The following is an 18,457-nucleotide window of genomic DNA, read 5'->3' on the forward strand; positions in this document are numbered from 1 at the left end:
AAAAGGGGAAGTGTCTGTGTTACCGCTTTCTCACTTCCGCACAAGCTCCAGGCCTGAATTTGCAGCTTCCAAATTAAGCACTTTTCATTCTACTCTCATATCTAATTCCACGGTGAGATTTTTTAGTGGTGTTAGTCGCTCAGTCGTGTCCAACTCTTTGCAACGCCATGGACACGGCCCACCAGGCTCCTCTGTCCATGGGGTTTTTTTAAGTTTTTCAAATTAAAAACAGTTACACTGCCGCTGGTGCCGGGCGTACAGCAGATAGTAAAGACCTGATCAGAAGTCGCTGAATATAGCGTAATTCACAGCATTCAAAATGTTTTAAACTGAACTCGTGCTTTACCCAGCTTTTAAAAAAATGTTGAGAAGGTAAGAAAATAAAGCACACCCACATCCTACTGCTCTGCTAAGTAGCATTCTTTTGTTGGTTTCTGCAAAGGCTATTTACTGAAACGGCGTTTGACAACACTATCTAAATACTCTGTACTGCAATTATTTCCTGCTGAAAGAATCCCTTTTCAGCCATCCAAAGGCTACCGGAAAACAAGGTTCACAGAACTTGTCAAACCTCAAAGCTTACTCCTTCCTCCTCCCCCGCCCCCTCTCCTGGAAAACACTGTGCGTGTGTTACTCACTCAGTCGTGTCCGACCCTGCGACCCCATGGGCTGTACCCCGCCAGGTTCCTCTGTCCATGGGATTCTTCAGGCAAGAATACTGGAGTAGGTTGCCATGCCCTTCTCCGGGGAAATCCTCCCAACCCGGGTATCGAACCTGGGTCTCCTGCACTGCAGTCAGATTCTTCAGCATCTGAGCCACCAGAAAAGGCCTACTGCCTGAGGTGGGTTTTCAATAACAAAACGTTTGGGGATGGGCGAGGGGAAGCTTGAGGATGTGGGAGAAGGAGTCTTCTCCAGTTTTTGGACTTGCTATCTCTCCCATTCTGCCCGAGGAAAACAAACCCTCGTTGTAAAATAATCTTATGAACAGGGATCAAAATCGAGGACCCAACTCCCTTCGGCTCGCATCTATCTCTACAAACTTCGCGATGGCCCCCAACAAACCCAATTTCTACTCCAGAGCAGCCCAGCCTGCGCCCAGATCCTCGGGTCCAACCAGAATCCCTCTCTGACCTTGGACCCGGGCCACCGCTCCCCTCCCAGGCTAAGGATCGTGAAGCCGGGATCCCCACAGCCCAGCCGCAGACTGCAGAGGCCTCGGGGTTCACGCCGGGTCAGCGGGTGGGCGGCGGGCAGCAGAGCGAGCCGCAGGACCGCAGCTCCGCCGGGGCTGGAGCAGCGGCTTCGGGGGAGAAGACGGGAACGAGGCCCGGCTACCTGTGGGCCGACACCGCCCCGGCCGCCGCAATGGCTGCACGCCGCCACGGGGCTCCAGAAGCCCCGGCGAGACCCTGGCCACGGCCCCTCAATACCTCCGACCGCCCAGCGGGCCGCTGCAGGTGTTGCGGCGGCCGGGCAGCCGAGCCGCGCAGGTTGGTTGGTTGCCTGCCTCAGGCGACCGCGTCCCGGAACCGCCCACTCCCTCCCGGGGGCGCCCGGAGCCGGGACCCGAAGAGGAGTAAAGGCGTGCGAGGCGACGCGACCCAGAGGGTGGGACGGGAAAGGGGAGAGGCGTCAGGCTCTCCGGAGGGGCTGGCCGCAGGGAGACGAGGACGACACAGGCGGCGGGGCGGGCGAGACGCTCGCCTACCTTCCTCGCTCCGGCCGAGGGTCCGACGCGACCCAGCAGACCGTCTTACATCCGGGTATCGGCAGACACTCAGCTGCTTCTGCCGCTGCCGCTGCCGCCTCCTCTCCAGCGGCACAGAAACGCCAAACTTCCGGCGACGACGGCGACGCCTCGCCCGTCAGATGGGAGTTACCTGGGACCGTCTCGGGCGCGCTTGCGCAACGCTCTTCTTCTGCCCGAACCCGCTCCGTTGACGTGCCGAGAGGCTGAAGATGGCCGCCACGCTCGCTGCGTGTCACGCCGTTTTTCACCCCGGCCGGGACGGCGGGGCGTCTGGGAGAGGCGAGCCCGCGTCCGGCCGCAGCGCAGGCGCGGTGGGAGGCCTCGCGTGCGCGCCTCCACGGGTGGGCGCCTTGTCCCCGGAGCGGCGGCCGCTTCCCTTCTTTCCCCCCGGTCTCTTCGGAATAAAGCCACCCACGCCCCCAGCGGTGGAGGTTTGTCTTGAAGATCCGTCGCCAGCGGTTCTTCTGTTGGTTGCAGGTACTGCTCTCGGCGACTTCCAGTTCAGATACCTCTCATCTTCCACACGGGCCAATGTACAGAAAAGGGGAGGCCATTGATCCGTTCTCCCTCCTTCCCGGCATTGCACTCCAGCATCTCCCCAAAATGCAGGGCTTCAGCGTCTCCTTGCACACTTTCCTCCTTGGGCATCAGAGCTCAAGAGTAGACAAGAAATTAGAGGTTTCACCAAATTTAGTCACAGCGTGTGTTGAGACAAAACTTTGGCTCTTAGAAGCCTCCAAAGATTGAATCCAGAATCCTAGGATTCTGGATTCTACACTGCTTTTGAACACGCCCTCTGTGCTTCTCTTTGCTTATTTGTAGGACTGTGAGCATGGGTAAATGAGTCCTCTTGCCTTTGAGAATCTGAAGAGGTGATCATAAGTGGATTCTCCCTATGTTTCTTACTGCCCTCCTTTTTTGAAGCCAAGTCCACCTCAAAATACCCTCTTAAGTTGGTGAAGCCTGATTTTTTTTCATCATCTTCCATAAAACTTTATAGAGCTGCCTGTCAGTTTAGTCTGGAGAGGTGCTATGGTTTAAAAATCAAAACGAGAGGTCTAGGTGGGTGAGGCCATTGGCCACATCACCGTATCTTGTGATAATTGGCAAAAACCTGTCTGCCACCCCTCACCCCCACATCCTCAATCCTTGACACATTCATTTGTCCCTTGATCAACACAAGTTTAAACACACCCATTTATATGGGGATTTTTTTTTCAGTAGTAAATACTAAACAGTCATCATCAATTGATTGTTGGGAGGTTGTAGGACCCAGGATATCGATGGGCAACTGTAAATTAGGCATGGATTTTCCACTTAGCAGAGGGTCTGTGCCCCTAATCCAGGGAGTAGACTGCCAACCTGATTAAAGCTGGTTATCTACTACTGATAAAATATCTGACTTATTAATACATTTACCTTCACCTTTAGATTGTCACGACATTTGGTGGAATTTTGTGTGTAAACCATTTTATTTGTAATAACTCAAATTCTGACATACACACCTACATAAACCATATTTATAAGTTTCCATTCCCCCAAAATAGGCCTTTGTTTTTTTAAAAAAGATATTTATTTGGCCACACTGGGTCTTAGTTGCAGCATGTGAGATGTTTTTGCTGCTGCATGGGAAGGTCTAGTTCCCTGAGCCTTGCATTAGGAGCATAGAGCTCCTTAACCACTGAACCACCAGGGAATTTCCAGAGCCTCTGCTTCTGAGTTCTCTATTCACTATTTGTATTGACCACAGTCAGGAACATGGGAATCCTTACAAAGGTTACACAGTATAAAATCATGTGTATTTATTTTTGATACATAAGGAATTCATTGTTATTGTTTAGTTGCTAAGTTGTGTCCACCTCTTTTGCAACCCCATGGACTGTAGCCTGCTAGTCTAATTTTACCCCTATCAAATTGTCCATAAAAAGATTGGTGACAATTAGTGTTGGTGAAGATTTGCATAAGTGAATTTGGTGGGGGTTTGCATGCTGCTAACTGATGCTTTTGAACTGTGGTGTTGGAGAAGACTCTTGAGAGTCCCTTGGACTGCAAGGAGATCCAACCAGTCCATCCTAAAGGAGATCAGTCCTGGGTGTTCATTGGAAGGACTGATGCTGAAGCTGAAACTCCAATACTTTGGCCACCTCATGCGAAGAGTTGACTCATTGGAAAAGACCCTGATGCTGGGAGGAATTGGGGGCAGGAGGAGAAGGGGACGACAGAGGATGAGATGGCTGGATGGCATCACCGACTTGATGGACATGAGTTTGAGTAAACTCCGGGAGTTTGTGATGGACAGGGAGGCCTGGTGTGCTGGGATTCATGGGGTCGCAAAGAGTCGGACACGACTGAGTGACTGAACTGAATGTTTAGTTGCTAAGTCATGTCTGACTCTTGCATCCAAAAGACTGTAGCCTGCCAGGCTCCTCTGTTCATGGGATTTCCCAGGCAAGAATACTGGAGTGGGTTGCCATTTCCTTCTCCAGGGGATTTTCCCAACCCAGGGATAAAACCAGAGCCTCCTGCACTGGCAGATGAATTCTTTACCACTGAGCCACCAGGGAAGCCCTTATCATTAAGACATCTGCCTCTAAAAATTAATAATGGAACAGTTGTATTGCCCTGCTGGTTGCATTCTCATTTCCTTATTCTTTTCTTTCTCATGGCTAATCTAAGTACTTGTAATATACAAAACCTCAGCTAACTCCAAGAAGACAGAGGAGTCTCATTTTCAGACTGACCCTCCAGCTAGCAGCAAATAAAAGCTTTTTCTTTGCTGCTCCATTCTTGCTGTCTTTATTTCATGACTCTTGATGGTTTTATACTATGAGAGAGTAAAAATTCTTTAAAAATTTCAAGCTAGAAAATAAAAATGATGGCCATTTGGTCCACATTGGATCGCCAGGAGATTATTAGGAGCTGTTGGGAAGACAGGGGGATAGATGTTGAGAAGGTAGCACACATAAGTCCATTACAGTCTTGCTACTCAAATTGAGATCCATGGACTAGGGGCATCTTCATCAACTGAAGGCTTGTTAGAAGTGCAGAATTTCAGACCCCATGCTAACAGAATCAGAATTTCATTCTAATATTTCCTCCAAACGACATTGATGTTTGATGAGCAATACCTCACAATATTCAAGAATTCTGCTGAACAGGGATGAAGTCCAAGCTGGCGATACAAATTAAAGCCCTAGTTTTGGAGATCACCTGGACTAAAGGAGAAAGTATCCATTAGAGAAGCGTAACACGATCTCTAGATCTCCGGGCACCTTTTGAGGTTTGTGACCATAATTTAAAGTAAAAATAATCAAAATTGTGTGATTTTCTTCAGGCACATAATGTTGAGGTTCCTGCTGTTGGAGCAGAATTAGCATAATCCTCTGGACTTCTCCCAGAACTAACTCATTAACGAGTACATCTGGTGCTGCATACTACACGAAGCCCTGCCCTGCCGGTTAAGGGGATGTAATCTCAAATCCCCTTCATACAGAAAGTCTTCCTAAACCCGCCCTAAACACCCTCAGCAGTTGCTAGGCACACCTCCAACCGCCAGGGGCCGCAGTGGCGCTTCACGCAGCCGGAAGGGAGAGTAGCCCAAGCGCGGCCGCGGCGTTTCCGTCGTGCGTCCCTGCGCTCGGCGCGGTCTCTACGTCGGAGCCCCGGGAGTAAGTGTTTCCGGCCATTCATACGCCCGACCTCGGCTGTCGGTGGTCGGATTTCGTGTATTATCGGGCCGAAAGGGTGACGGCGCTGCTAGGATGAAGCTCGTGAGGTGAGGAGGTGACCGAGCTGAGTGGAGGCTGGGAGGGGCCCATCTGGGTCCGGATCTGGAGGCCGGGCTGCTCCCGATGCTGGAGGCGCGAAAGCCGCGTGCGCGCGCGGCCTGCCAACGGCCTCCGGCGCCCGCCGCTCCCGCCGGGTCTGGCCCGCCCCGCTGCAGGCGCTCGGGCCTGGGCTTCAGACTGGCTCGTGGCGGGGTCCTGCCTGTCTTCCTAGAGGTGGAAATAAAGGCTGTACCGGGTGTTCCCAGCTAGAGTCATAGAGGCCTTAGAGGTGCAGCGCCAGGCTCCCAAGCTTTTAACTCTCGGTGAAAGTCGGTAGACTTTGATTGGCGTCGAACTTGTGCTCTAAGTTTTCTTGGTGTGTTTTTTCCCCTCTTGCTACTCCCTAGATTTTACGTTATACAGTCTGCATTTATTTCCCTGTAGAATAAGCTTTTGATTTAGGAATAATCTCCCAACATGGGACAGAATCTCTTTGCTGTATTTTTTGACTGATTACGCAGATACTGGAGATTTCTTCTGGTTTGCATCTGTGTTTAAATTTGGCCGGTTAGTTTTGCATACTGAAGACGTGCTTATTGATTGAAGTAATTCATTCTGTACTCCCTGCAAATAGATTGGGTTTGGTGGTTTTGCTTGAGACTGAGAAGTGGAACATAGAAACAGAGGTTTCTGATAACTAAGTTTATATCTTAGAAGGCAGTTATGAACGAACTTAGCTAGTTTCCTGTCTGTTCAGTCAAGGATTGTCAGCGTCGACTAGTTTTTGGCCACCTGTTACACTGTACGTTCATAATGGATTATTTTCATTTTTTTTTCAAGGCAGGGTCCCTACCTTGTTGAAGTTTATGTTTTGTGATGGAGGCAGACAAGTAGATAGTTTCTAGTACATTTGAAATAACATATAAAATGCTCATTGTTATATTCAGGGTGGCATTTTAGAGAGTGCATTTAAGGTCTACTTTTTGTATATTGTTTTCCTTCCAGTTATATTGAGATATAACTGGTGCGTGGTCAATAGCTGCCAGCCTGAATCTACAGTTAAGTTTTATGTAATACTCTTTGAAATCAATGTCTCATTTAAAGATAGTCCGTGTTGTGACAGAATATTCCTGTAAATTTTAATGGATGTACTGAATCCTATTCCATGTCGTAGATTATAGAAACAAAATTTCTAATACCTGAAGAATGTATTTTGCACCAGGAAAAATGGTTGTTTGTCTTGAGTGGTTTGCAGATTTGGTTGACTTCTTTCAGTATCTCAGTTGGTGACATTATTGTTATTATACTGTCACCCTGATCACAAACCTGGGAGTCATCCATGACTTATTCCTCTTGATGATCCTAATAATCTGACAAAATTGCCAGGTTTTGGCAGATTTAAGTACCTAATAAGTATCTTTCACTATTCTGTTCTCTTTGATTTTTTTAAATTTAATAGTGTGGGTTTGGGTGCCATTTCAGTGGTATACTGAAGGATCCCATTCTACCTGAATATTTAAGTATTATCTGAGTATCTGAATTTCAGTAAGCAGAAGGAATTCAGATAGTGAAGGATTTATCAAAAAATTTTAATTTGTTTGGTTCCTGGCTTGGCTGGTAGTGTTTATTTCTCCTGCCCTCCTTAAACCCTCCCTGCCACGCCTGTCACACCACCAAGCTGTTCAGACTTCCTTTTTTCCCACCCACTTTTTTTAAATCTCACTTCTTAAAAGGTAAATGTCTCTCATACAATGAAATTGAGCATGCATTTCCCAATTTTGAAAAACGTATACACCTGTGAAATCCACACCCCTGTCTAGCTAATGAACTTCTGGTCTCTCTTCTGTTTCACTGATTGGTTTGTTGTTTCTGTTTCTCAGCTGTGTAAACTTCAATCTCTATGTTGCTCTCTAGAAGACACCTACTTTGTCATCTCCTGTGATGCTCCACTCCATTGATGAAAACCCTTCAGTTATTCTTGTAGGAGAATTCTCTAACAGAGCTTGGGCATTCCCTGAAAGTAAACTCTTCTCTACTCATTTTCTTAGACTTAATATTCCAGCAGTAATACCTATAGTTTCTGTGTACATCGTGCTGTTTCTCACTATATCTTTGCTTTTATCTCTCTTGCTGCATATATTACCAACCTTTCAGACTTCTTACTAGAAGTCCACTAAGATCTGATTACTTCTTACTCATGCTACAGTATATTCATGGTAAAAACCTGTGGGTATCTCCATTGTGCTTTAAATTTATGTAGTTACTTTAAAAAAAATATTTTATGTGTCTCTTCTTCCTCCTAGAGTTTGAACTTGGAGGCTTAGTCTTGCTCACTTTTAATACTCATTACTAAGCACAGGGAGTACCAGGTAATATAGAATGGCACACATTATTTATCAAAGAAATATCCTTGGATTGGATAAAATGTATTTGGATTTAGTTCATTAAGGGAGACTTTTCTCCTTGACAGCAAATATGGAAAGGGAGGGGTTTAGCACATGGGTTTTCTTTATGTGAGAGCAGGTTTGAGACCTGCTTTTATACAAGATCGAGTAGGTTTGCTTGTTTGATGGCTATCATTGTCACTTAAAAAGTTGCATTTTTAAGGCTGATTTCCCTTTAATCATGGAAACATTTTGGCCAACTCTTAGTGCTTGTTACAATCCAGGGTTAGATATAAAGCTCCTGATCCTCCCACTCAAATAGACTAGCTGTGGGGAATCCTCCAGTTGTTGGAATCCTGCAGTTGTGATTGATGCTGTGGTAGGGTATACAGAGTACATACTGTACTATAGACCAGAAATTTTGAATATGAGTTGCATATTAAATCATATTGTAGGATTATGGTTCATTTTCCTAGATGTGGTTGTGAATTTGTGAACTCTTCAACTTCCTCTGCAATGTTTCATAATAAGTTGGAGAACAGAATAGATGAAATTAAGAATGGATGACTATTCAGTAAAGGTTATTGAGACACCTTTCTATACAACTAGGGAAATGGAAATTATAATGCACACTGTTAAGGGGAATGGGTGCGGACAGCATCCAGAGCATGTTTTCTACATCTAGAAATTTCACTTTGATTTCATAAACATGTTTTTGGAGTAGTAAAAGTAAAAACTTACTGTTTATTCTTAATGTCTTTATAGATTTTTGATGAAATTGAGTCACGAAACTGTAACCATTGAATTAAAGAATGGAACACAGGTCCATGGAACAATCACAGGTATGGAGGTTGGACTGAGTTTATAACACTTTTTTCTCCCTGTCTCTTTGACCTGCAGGCCAGAATTCTTTATTTGGTTAATAACGTTTTATATAGTACAAATTTTATTGCTTTTGTCTGGACTATTGCATGCACCTTCTTACATATGTCTCCCCTTAAGCTCTTGCGCCAAGACCAGACTGGATTCAGGTTATTCTATGTGTAACTACTGTTTTCTTGATTTATGCCTTTTCCACTTTTGCCTGTATGTGCCCCCTAGTGTTACATCTTCTAAAACACATATTACTTTTATTAGAATTCTGTGTCCCCTGTTCAATGGTAAAGTCTTTGAAGATAGAGGACAGGGTTTCCATATCTGATTATCTTGGGTAAAACATACATGGGAAATGGGGAGGGGGTGATAAGGTACCCAAGCATAACATTTTTGAGTATTTTATTTGTCTATTTTTCTTAGATGTCTCTCTGCTTTAGTGATGGTAAGATGTATGATATGTAGTTTTATATTTAAAGCCACTATGATTCTTCACTAATAATAGATGTTACACCCCCCACCCCTACCAAAGGGCAGATTTTTAAAAGAATTGATGAAAGAAAATGCTATCTTAGCAGATGGCCCTATTCTACTCTCTGAAATATTTACATAACTGGTGATTTTTGTGGGTTTGCTAGAACTTTGCAACACTAATTGCTGGGAGAGGAGATCCATGTAGTATAAGGTTTTGATGCAGACTGATTGTATCTAAGGAAGTATAATTTCGCTGTTAAAATTCTGTGACTTTAAACAATGAGTTAGTCTGCTCTAGCTCAGTTAATAAAGTATCCGCTAGCAATGCAGGAGACCCTGGTTTGATTCCTGGGTTGGGGAGATCTGCTGGAGAAGGGATAGGCTACCCGCTCCAGGATTCTTGGGCTTCCCTTGCGGCTCAGCTGGTAAAGAATCCGTGTTTGATCCCTGGGTAGGGAATATACCCTGGAGAAGGGAAAGGCTACCTACTCCAGTGTTCTGGCCTGGAGAATTCCATGAACTGTATAGTCCATGGAGTTTCAGGGTCTGACCGGACTGAGCGACTTTCACTTTCACTTCTGAGCTTTGTGCTGCATGTTGTGGAGGAGGCCTAGTGTTCTTCCTGGGTTTTACGAATTCAAGATACAGATGGAAGACAAGAGTAGTACAATGAAAGATTTGCCTCACAGATAGCAGGCACTTAATAAATTTTAGTAAATTGGGGGAGCAAAATCTAGTAAAAATCCAGTTCTCTCCCCCCACTGACAACCACTGTTATGTTTTTTATATCCTGGCTATATACTTCAGCTCTCACAGTAGGGATAATCATACCATTCACCAGAGGGGTGTTGAGGAGTAAACTAAAATGCCTTAGCATACCGTTCCTGGAACCTAAAGCTCGTAAATCTGATATGGTACCAACTGTGGCCTGATAGATAAATTGTTTGCCTTCCGTTTTATGCTAGTAATTGCCCTCTTTTTTCCCTCCAGGTGTAGATGTCAGCATGAATACACATCTTAAAGCAGTGAAAATGACCCTGAAGAACAGAGAGCCTGTACAGCTGGAGACACTGAGTATCCGAGGAAATAACATCCGGTATTTTATTCTGCCAGACAGCTTACCTCTGGACACATTACTCGTGGATGTGGAACCGAAGGTGAAGTCTAAGAAAAGGGAAGCTGGTAAGTTTGAAGGATTATAAACGTTTTTGTGTGTGGTATATTTATACCCTAATCCACTTTTCAAAATATGTTTATATCTGCAAACAACACAGGTTGGTTCGTTCTTTTCATTGCCTGTACTCGCTGTGAGTACACCTGGTGTTTCTTACTTCCTGGTATTGCTGTTCAGAAGATCAGTGCTGCTTGTTCTTACCTGCTGGTCCTTTGCGCACAGCCCGGTCCTCCATTCCCTGCACACTTTGGAACATTTGGGGATGAACCCTTTATTCCTGCTATTCTGAAATGTCTTAATGACTTAGCCTTTTGTCCATTTCAGTGTTCTAGGCAGACCCTTTCAGTATGGATATTCTTGTGTTTTAGAGCTAAGAAATTTACTTGTGTACCTTTGATAAATTTCTTCTGTTTTGCTTATTCTGTTCTTTCTTCCTGGAATTCTTAATAATTGAGTTTTCTGACTGACTCTTTCTGAGTCTTTTCTCTTACTTTTCTCTCTGTCTTTTATTCTGAACTTGGTGTTGTTTTCTCTGGTTTCTTTTCTTATTTAATCCCTTAATATGCTCTTTATGTTGAAGGCTTTACTGTAGTATCTTGTACTTTGGCCATCCATTGTTTCAGAAGGACCCTGAAAAGAATTTCTGGGAAGGGAGGCTGGACTCCTTAGCTGGTGGATTCAAAGTAAATTTGCTTCTCCACCAAGGCGACCCCAAATTTTAGGATCTGGAAATCTTTTCTGGAGCTGGTTTGCTTAGAAAAAGATTCTAGTCACAGGGGAGATGTGTCTGGCAACCAGCATCATAGGAGCAGGACGGAGAAAGGGACTGATACTGAACTTAACCACAGAGATTTTGAGACTTTTCCTCCCACCCACACTAAGAAATACACTTTTTGCATCATGACCTCTTCATTCAGAGTTTCACGAAGAACTGTTTAGTCTTTGTTAGAACAGTTTAATTCATGCAGACGCCCTTAAGTTTCCTGTCCTCTTCTCTTTCAGTTAAAAAAAAAAGTTGAGGTTGTACCACATAGCTCGAAAAGCACTGGCTTGATCCCTCTCTTCACTCTGGAGCTGTGACTTTTGCTGCCATCCACTTTGTCACTGTTTTCAACCAAACCCTTTTTGCTTCACGGTCTTTAGGTTAATTTTATCTTTTCTTTCCTACCTGCCTGTCAGGGAAATAAGCATTAGCTTTGCAAGATGGGAAGAGGACTAGCCAGCCTACTGCTCCACGTAAGGGTTGTCTCCTTTTCCCCCCATGTTTTCAGCCTCCTGCCTCATCTTACCCCTGGCTTCCAAGGTCCTAGGTCTTTTTGAGGTTATTCTTCCTTTACTAAACATTTATTGTTCTCAGTTTGTTTTCTGACTTAGAAATTTGTTGAAATTTTTAAACTACTGTGTTTTTTCTGTGCCCTCCCTCCATGGATATTTGCCATTTTTCTTCCTTTTCTATCATAAATAGTACCTCAAAGCAAATTGGAGATAAGTGTGGTTAATCTGCCTTGCTTAAAGAGAAGTGGTAGATTTACTCTATTGCTTTGAATGATAAGACTCGGAATGATGAGTAGAAATGTCAGGGTTTTAAAAATATTCATAGATACCTGAAAATAGGAAATTTAGAGCTAGGATGACTAGGTTAACAGGGATATTGTTACTGGATTAAAGTACTAGATTTGATTGGATCAGATGATTTAAGATTCGAAAAAATGATGAGGTTGTTGTTTGATGCAGTGTATCTTAAACTTTCTTGACATGAGTTAATTTACTTGGATGCTCTTCAGTAACAAAACTGGCGCATAGTGTTTGTGTTCTGTTCCTTTAGTATGAAATCTCTTTGATCTTATGTGAAGTTCAGATCATTTGTTTCATTTTGTGGTGAATTTGCGGCATGATACAAAGAAAAAATATTTTAAACCTTGATGAATTTCTCAATAAATTAAGTCAAATGAAACAAATATTAAGGTATTAGGCCAGCAGTTCTCGGTTCTGTATGATAAAGTATCGGAAGAGGTGACTCTGAGGCTACATTTGAGAGAAGCTGAGTCAAAGTTTTCTTTACTGTTGGTGGCCAGGTCACATCAGCTTAGAAGAGGGTTTACTTTACCTTGTTTTTCTCTTCCCTCAGTTGCAGGAAGAGGTCGAGGCCGAGGAAGAGGACGTGGCCGAGGCCGAGGCAGAGGAAGAGGGGGTCCTAGGCGATAATGTCTCTCAAGACTACTATTTCAAAGTAGTAAGTATTATGGTATATTTTTTTGGTACAAGTTTCATTTATGGCAGCCAAGGAAGAAAGGAAGAGGTCGTGGGCAAGGCAGAGAAGGAGGGAGTCCTAAGTGATAATGTCTTTCACGATTACTGTTTCAGAATGATAAGAATTATGGGAATTTTTTGTCCTGGTTTTGTTTATGGCAGGTGGGGAAGGAAGACTAATCCATGACAGAGGAAGACTGAGGCCAAGGCAGAGGAATGTGAAGTCCTAATCGATAACGTTCCTGGAGCTTACTGTTTCACAGGGGTGGACGTTCACGTTTTTTGTACAGGCTTTGTTTGTTTGTAGCAGTTTTTAATAAACATGAATGTAACACATTTGTCTGTTGACTATACATATTAAGTTTTTAAAGTTCATGTGTATATACTTGATATCAACACAGTAAGAGCCAAGCATTACTACTAGGTAGTCCCACAGTAATTCAGTCTTAGATCAGGCTTTTAATTTTTTGAACTAAAATATTTCTTTTATGAATGTATATAGAATATATACCTTTTTATTTCACATGCACTGGCATGTATTATTGTTTTACCTTGATTCCATTCCGTGGAACCTTCCTACAAGTAAAATAAGTCCTTTTTGATACTTCAGAAACTGAGGTCCTGTGGAATGAGGTCTAAAATTGATTCTCGTTTTCCTGAGTTTTGGTCCATGGAGACGTAGTTTCTTAGTAAAAGGTGATGCTCATTTTCTAATTCGGGAGTCGTTGATTTTGTCGTCATTGTTAATGGGGTTTTTTTGGGGGGGTTGCCAGACAATATGTGGGATCCTAGTTCCCCAACCAGGGATCAAACCCATGCCCATTGCATTTGAAGCACAGAGTCTTAACCACTGGACCACCAGTGAAGTCTCTATTTTACATTCTCTGTTGAAACTAAACAGTGTTCACTAGATATCTGTTATGAGCAGTGTTGAAACTTATAAATGTGTAATGTACCTATCATTGGCTCCTATACCAAATACCAAAACAAGTAGTTCTTTAAGAATGAAAAAAAGGCAACTGACATATTTGCCAGCAAAACTGGATTCTTTCTGATCATTAATAAGGATTTATTGAATTGTTTTAATAGATTAGATTTAGAGAAAAAATGTTTTAGTCGCTATGTGACTCCTGTGCCAGCCCTGGGGACTGTAGTCCACCAGGCTTCTCTCTCCATGGGATTTCCCAACAAGAATACTGGACTGGATTGCCATTTCCTTCTCTAGGGAATCTTTCCAACACAGGGATCAAACCCATGTCTTTTGCATTGGCAGGCTGGTTCTTTACCACTGAGCCGTCAGGGAAGCCCTGAAGAACGTACCTCTCAGTACAGAGTTTCTTATAAAGCTAGTTTACTGCCTCTGTTTACATACTAAGACGAAAACCTGACCGAGGATTGGAGAGAACTAGATTCTGTATTTTGATTTAATCATGTATGTGGGTTTGTTTATTTAAGGAGAAAGAGATATTCTGCAAAGATTGTTACCAAACAAGGAGATTTAGGCCTTCTGGGAGGTTAGGTAAATTGAGATAGCAACAGCATTTGTGTGTGGCATGTGTGTATGTGTGCTCATTCTTTTCCATCCTCTGTTTTTGTTCCTGTTAATTGAATGGAAGCAGAAGGCAAAGGGACCCAGTGTTCCTCAAGGAGGGGAGATTTGAAGGGGACAAACAGTATGGTACTAACAGGCGGAAAGGGAAGCATATACACAATTGCAAATTGTGAATACTCTGATAATACTTTGTATCATCTTGTCTGTTTTAAAAGCTGTGGAAGCTGTTTTCTAATGCCAATAACAAAAAAAATATTTTAACTGTGTCTTTTTATTTTTTAATTTTTTTGGCTTAGCCACATAACACACAGGGTCTTAAGTTTCCCAACCAGGGAGTCAAAACTGTGCCCTCTGCAGTGGAAGTGTGGGGTCCTAACCACTGGACCGCCTGAGAAGTCCCTTAACTGTGTCTTATTTTGTGAATTTTAATGTTTCAAAGTTTGTAGTGTGAAACCAGTCTGGGAACACAGATTAAATGTAAGGCTAAACCTAGTGGGTACTGGATTGAATTTGTCAACTTTAATAACAGCCAGTTATTTTATCAGCACAAGTGACTTTGAGAATAGCCAGAAGAATTGCAATTTGGCAGTGCAAACTGTGGCAGACCACAGGCAAATCCAGAGAACCAGGAAGTGGGCCTTGGTTTTTTTATAGGGCATGGGGGAAGGAGGCAGGGAGGCCTTGGGAGGGGCAATAATAAGCAGAGTCTTTTGCAGGAAAAGGCCTCTCATTGGTTGGGTAACTACAGTTTCTGATTGGCTGGGCTCCCCAGGGGACAACAGATGGTTTCATCTCCAGATGTTTGAAGTAATTGGGTTCAAGCGAAGCTGGCCAGTTGGACCTCAGAACTTTCCTCCTCCTTGTCCTACTCCCTTTGGTTTTCAAGGGCGGGCTTCACCAGGCATGTGGTATTAGGAAAAGGATTGCCTTCTGTTTTTATGTTTTAGAGTGGGTTTTTTTTCCTTTTGGCTGCACTACTTGGTTTGTGAGTTCTTAATTCCCCAACCAGGGATCAAACCCAAGCCGTCAACAGTGAAAGCACAGAGCAATAACCACTGGACAGCTGGGGAATTCCCAATTTGATATCTTTTAAAGCTTAAGATTTTGTGAAACTTGGGGGTTTGTTTAAAGAAATTAATGAGTTTAGGTAGAAAGCTGTAAGTGAGCTAATAGAGAAATTATATTTCACAGCATGTTTTGTTTCACTATAACTAGATTGGTTAAGCAAGGATGGTTTAGTATTTTGAAATGTAATAATCTGTTTAGTAGTCAAAATTCACATGGTCTTCCATAATATCAGAATAACATTTAATAACACAATTGTCATTCCTAAAAACCTAAAATGGACTTTGCTTATCATGTTGAGGAAGAATTTTCTGTCTTCAACCAACAACAGTCGTTTCTAGAGACATGCCAATTAAAACAAAAGAATATGTCTAATATTGGTCTCTATTTAATGTGAAAATTCTTGTGGATTCACAAAATAAGAGGTGTACTTTTGAGAAGGAAGAGAAATTTTGCATTTTTAAAAAATTTTCTGTGCAGGACCATGGTAGTGTTCCATTTATCTGAATCAGTCTTTCCCCTAAGTAAAAGTTTTAAAGTTCTGTGTATTTCCTATATTTTGAGTAAGATTAGTATATAACATGAGATTTAGTTTACAAAGGGCTTGCCTGGTGGCTCAGTATAGAATCTGTCTGCGTGCTCACTTCGGCAGCACATATACTAAAATTAGAATCTGTCTGCAGTGCAGGAGACCCAGGTTCGATCCCTAGAGAAGGAAATAGCAACCTTCTTCAGCATTCTTGACTGGGAAATCCCATGGACAAAGGAGCCTGATGGGCTCCGTACAGTCCATGGGGTCGCAAAAGAGTCAGACACAACTTGATGACTAAACAACAACAAAGAAGCCAGAATAAAATATTCAAAGGCAAGTGACAAGAAGTGCCAAGTTTTGTGTCTGGACCCATGGGCAGGTTAATGTTCCCTTGGCTGCTGCTTTTGCCCAATAAGAGCCTCTGCATCACAGACTGATCTACAGCTTGCACAATCTGAATGTGTATTTCATTCTGCAGTTTTAAGATTTGAGCTGGGGTCTCACATTTCTTTTTTGTTTTTTTTTTTTTTCCACATTTGTTTTTATTGGGTATTTTCCCCTTAACTGTACACAGATAAAGCTTATGAGAATTGCTTTTTGTTTTTCCTTGCTGGAAATAGCAAACGTCACCTGAGAGATTTGGCTGATATGAATCCTAATGCATTTATAGGTGAAAGGAAAGCACTCCTCTTTCTTGGGAAACTGTGTTAGTGTTCCCTAAAGAAATGGAACCACTAAAAGGTATTTACATATACAAAGAGATGTATTATAATGAGTTGACTCACACAATTACAAAGACTGAGAAAACCAGAAATGATCAGCCTTCTGCAAGCTGGAGACCCAAGAAAGTTCCCATCTGAGCCCAAAGCCTAAGAATCAATGGTGGCAGTTCAAGTCCTGAGAACTGAGGGAGCTGATGGTTGGAAGTTCCAGTCTGAGGGTGGAAGATCAGTTCATATCAATCAGTCCAGTTCACAGAGCAAACTCTTGTCTTTCTCTACTTTCTTCTGTTCAGACCCTCGACAGATTGGACGGTGCCCACCCGAACTGAACAGGGCAATCTGCCTTACTTAGTCCCCCAACTCAAATGCTACTGTCATCCAAAACATCTTCACAGACACACCCAGAAGCAATGTTCAGGCAAATACCCATGCATGTATAACCCAGTCAATTTTTCCATAAAATCAACCTCATGAGAACAGGGCTTTACATCCATCTTAATCTTCTCACTTTTGTATTTACTCCTTACTGCTAGTCAGCTTCACCTCTAATCCAGTTTCTCGAATTCATTAAGCTGTAGTCTTCCCTTTTGGAGTTATCTTCTGTGTATATTTATACTTCTTTTGGGTAACATTGATACAGTCCATGTGTTGATGTTCTTGTTGGCACCCAACTTAGAAAAACCAAATACTCTGCTTAGAACATACTGTGCTTCAGTGAGAAGCAGGTTTATTTAAACCAGGATCTTATACTGTGATTTACTTCAGATTTATCTTTCAGTAAGAAATAATGTGCTTACATTTCCTAATCATATTTTTATAATAGGCTGCCAACCTTTACTCAGTGTTCTCATAAAATAACTCTCAGGGAGTATCCCTGAAAGTGAAAACCTAAAGATTATCTCTCATAGAGGGGTAGGGTATCTCTTCCTCTCTCCATCTTCCTGCTTGAGTCCATAAAATATTGGCCATTGGGATTCCTCGGTGGCTCAGATAGTAAAGAATCTACTTGCAATGCAGGAGTTTGATCCTCCTGCTTTGGGGGGGAATGGGTTGGGAAGATCCCCTGGAGAAGGAAATGGCAATCCACTCCAGTATTCTTGACTAGGAAATTCCATAGAGGAGCCTGGTGGGCTACAGTCCATGGGGTCATAAAAGGTCAGACAGGACTGAGCAACAAACACTTTCATCAGATATTGAGGATAGAAGAGGCGTGGCCGTTTGTTTACCTCCCCAAGGAAGACTGTTCTGTTGACATCCCTTAGAGGCATCTTCTAAGAGTTCCTCCACCCTATGACTTCCTCTTCTATTTGTGATCCATGGACTGAGTAAGAGGGCTCTTTATTCCCAAAAGCTTGTTCTAACTGTGCTTCGGGGGAAGAAAAGCATTAATTTTATCTTCCAACCCAAGTTATGTTCTCTAATCTCTCTAATACCACTAATAAAGTAGGTAATCTGAACCTAACCATCTTCTCAGCTTTATTCAAAACCCAAAGATGAGGTATGGTCATCTTTGAAATTTAAAAAATCTGAAATTTTGAAGACCTCAGGTTAAATCGGTTTGGTAGCATACATGGTTAGTCACCAACTCAATATTCACGCTCTGTTCTTACAAGAGCCCAGTTTTCAGGGGAATAGAAATTAGTTGAGCTCTAAAAGCTTTATTTTCTCACTCAGTTTGGGCTTACCAGGATCCATTTGGCCTAGTTCTGATTAATGATGTGTAAATAGAAATCTCTCACAGGGATTTTGGAAAAACCATTCTTTTCAGATAAAAAACAGAATCATCTGTCTTGGGTCTTTTATTCTATATCCCTTCCACCTTCTTTGCTGGATAACTGCAGCTAAGGCAGCTATTTATTACAATGAGGAAAAGCCCAAGAGAGTTAAAGACCTATACCTTCACATTCTTAA

At 42.9% G+C, this 18,457-nt stretch overlaps 1 protein-coding gene across 2 annotated transcripts; it reads left to right on the forward strand.

Annotated features, from left to right (window-relative positions):
* Nucleotides 1–2,140: 2,140 nt before the first annotated feature.
* SNRPD1 (small nuclear ribonucleoprotein D1 polypeptide) lies at nt 2,141–13,011 on the forward strand. 2 transcript variants are annotated; one of them, XM_020881761.2, is made up of 5 exons: nt 2,141–2,230; nt 8,670–8,746; nt 10,242–10,433; nt 12,554–12,658; nt 12,838–13,011. In XM_020881761.2, exons 2-4 carry the CDS (start codon nt 8,677–8,679, stop codon nt 12,628–12,630), a joined length of 339 nt encoding a protein of 112 aa, XP_020737420.1. In that variant the 5' UTR covers nt 2,141–2,230; nt 8,670–8,676; the 3' UTR covers nt 12,631–12,658; nt 12,838–13,011. The 2 variants fall into 2 exon arrangements, with proteins under 2 accessions (XP_020737420.1, XP_020737418.1); XM_020881759.2 differs by lacking the exon at nt 2,141–2,230 and adding an exon at nt 5,387–5,528.
* The last annotated feature ends 5,446 nt before the right edge of the window (nt 13,012–18,457 follow it).

Source organism: Odocoileus virginianus, chromosome 22 (assembly GCF_023699985.2).
Source record: "Odocoileus virginianus isolate 20LAN1187 ecotype Illinois chromosome 22, Ovbor_1.2, whole genome shotgun sequence".
Lineage (NCBI taxonomy): Eukaryota > Metazoa > Chordata > Mammalia > Artiodactyla > Cervidae > Odocoileus > Odocoileus virginianus.

Excerpts from the sequence above, each read along its gene's own strand:
- SNRPD1 (XM_020881759.2), top strand. Across the intron at positions 8,747-10,241 it reads GGTCCATGGAACAATCACAG|GTGTAGATGTCAGCATGAAT; the intron begins GTATGGAGGTTG and ends TTTTCCCTCCAG. Across the intron at positions 10,434-12,553 it reads GTCTAAGAAAAGGGAAGCTG|TTGCAGGAAGAGGTCGAGGC; the intron begins GTAAGTTTGAAG and ends CTCTTCCCTCAG.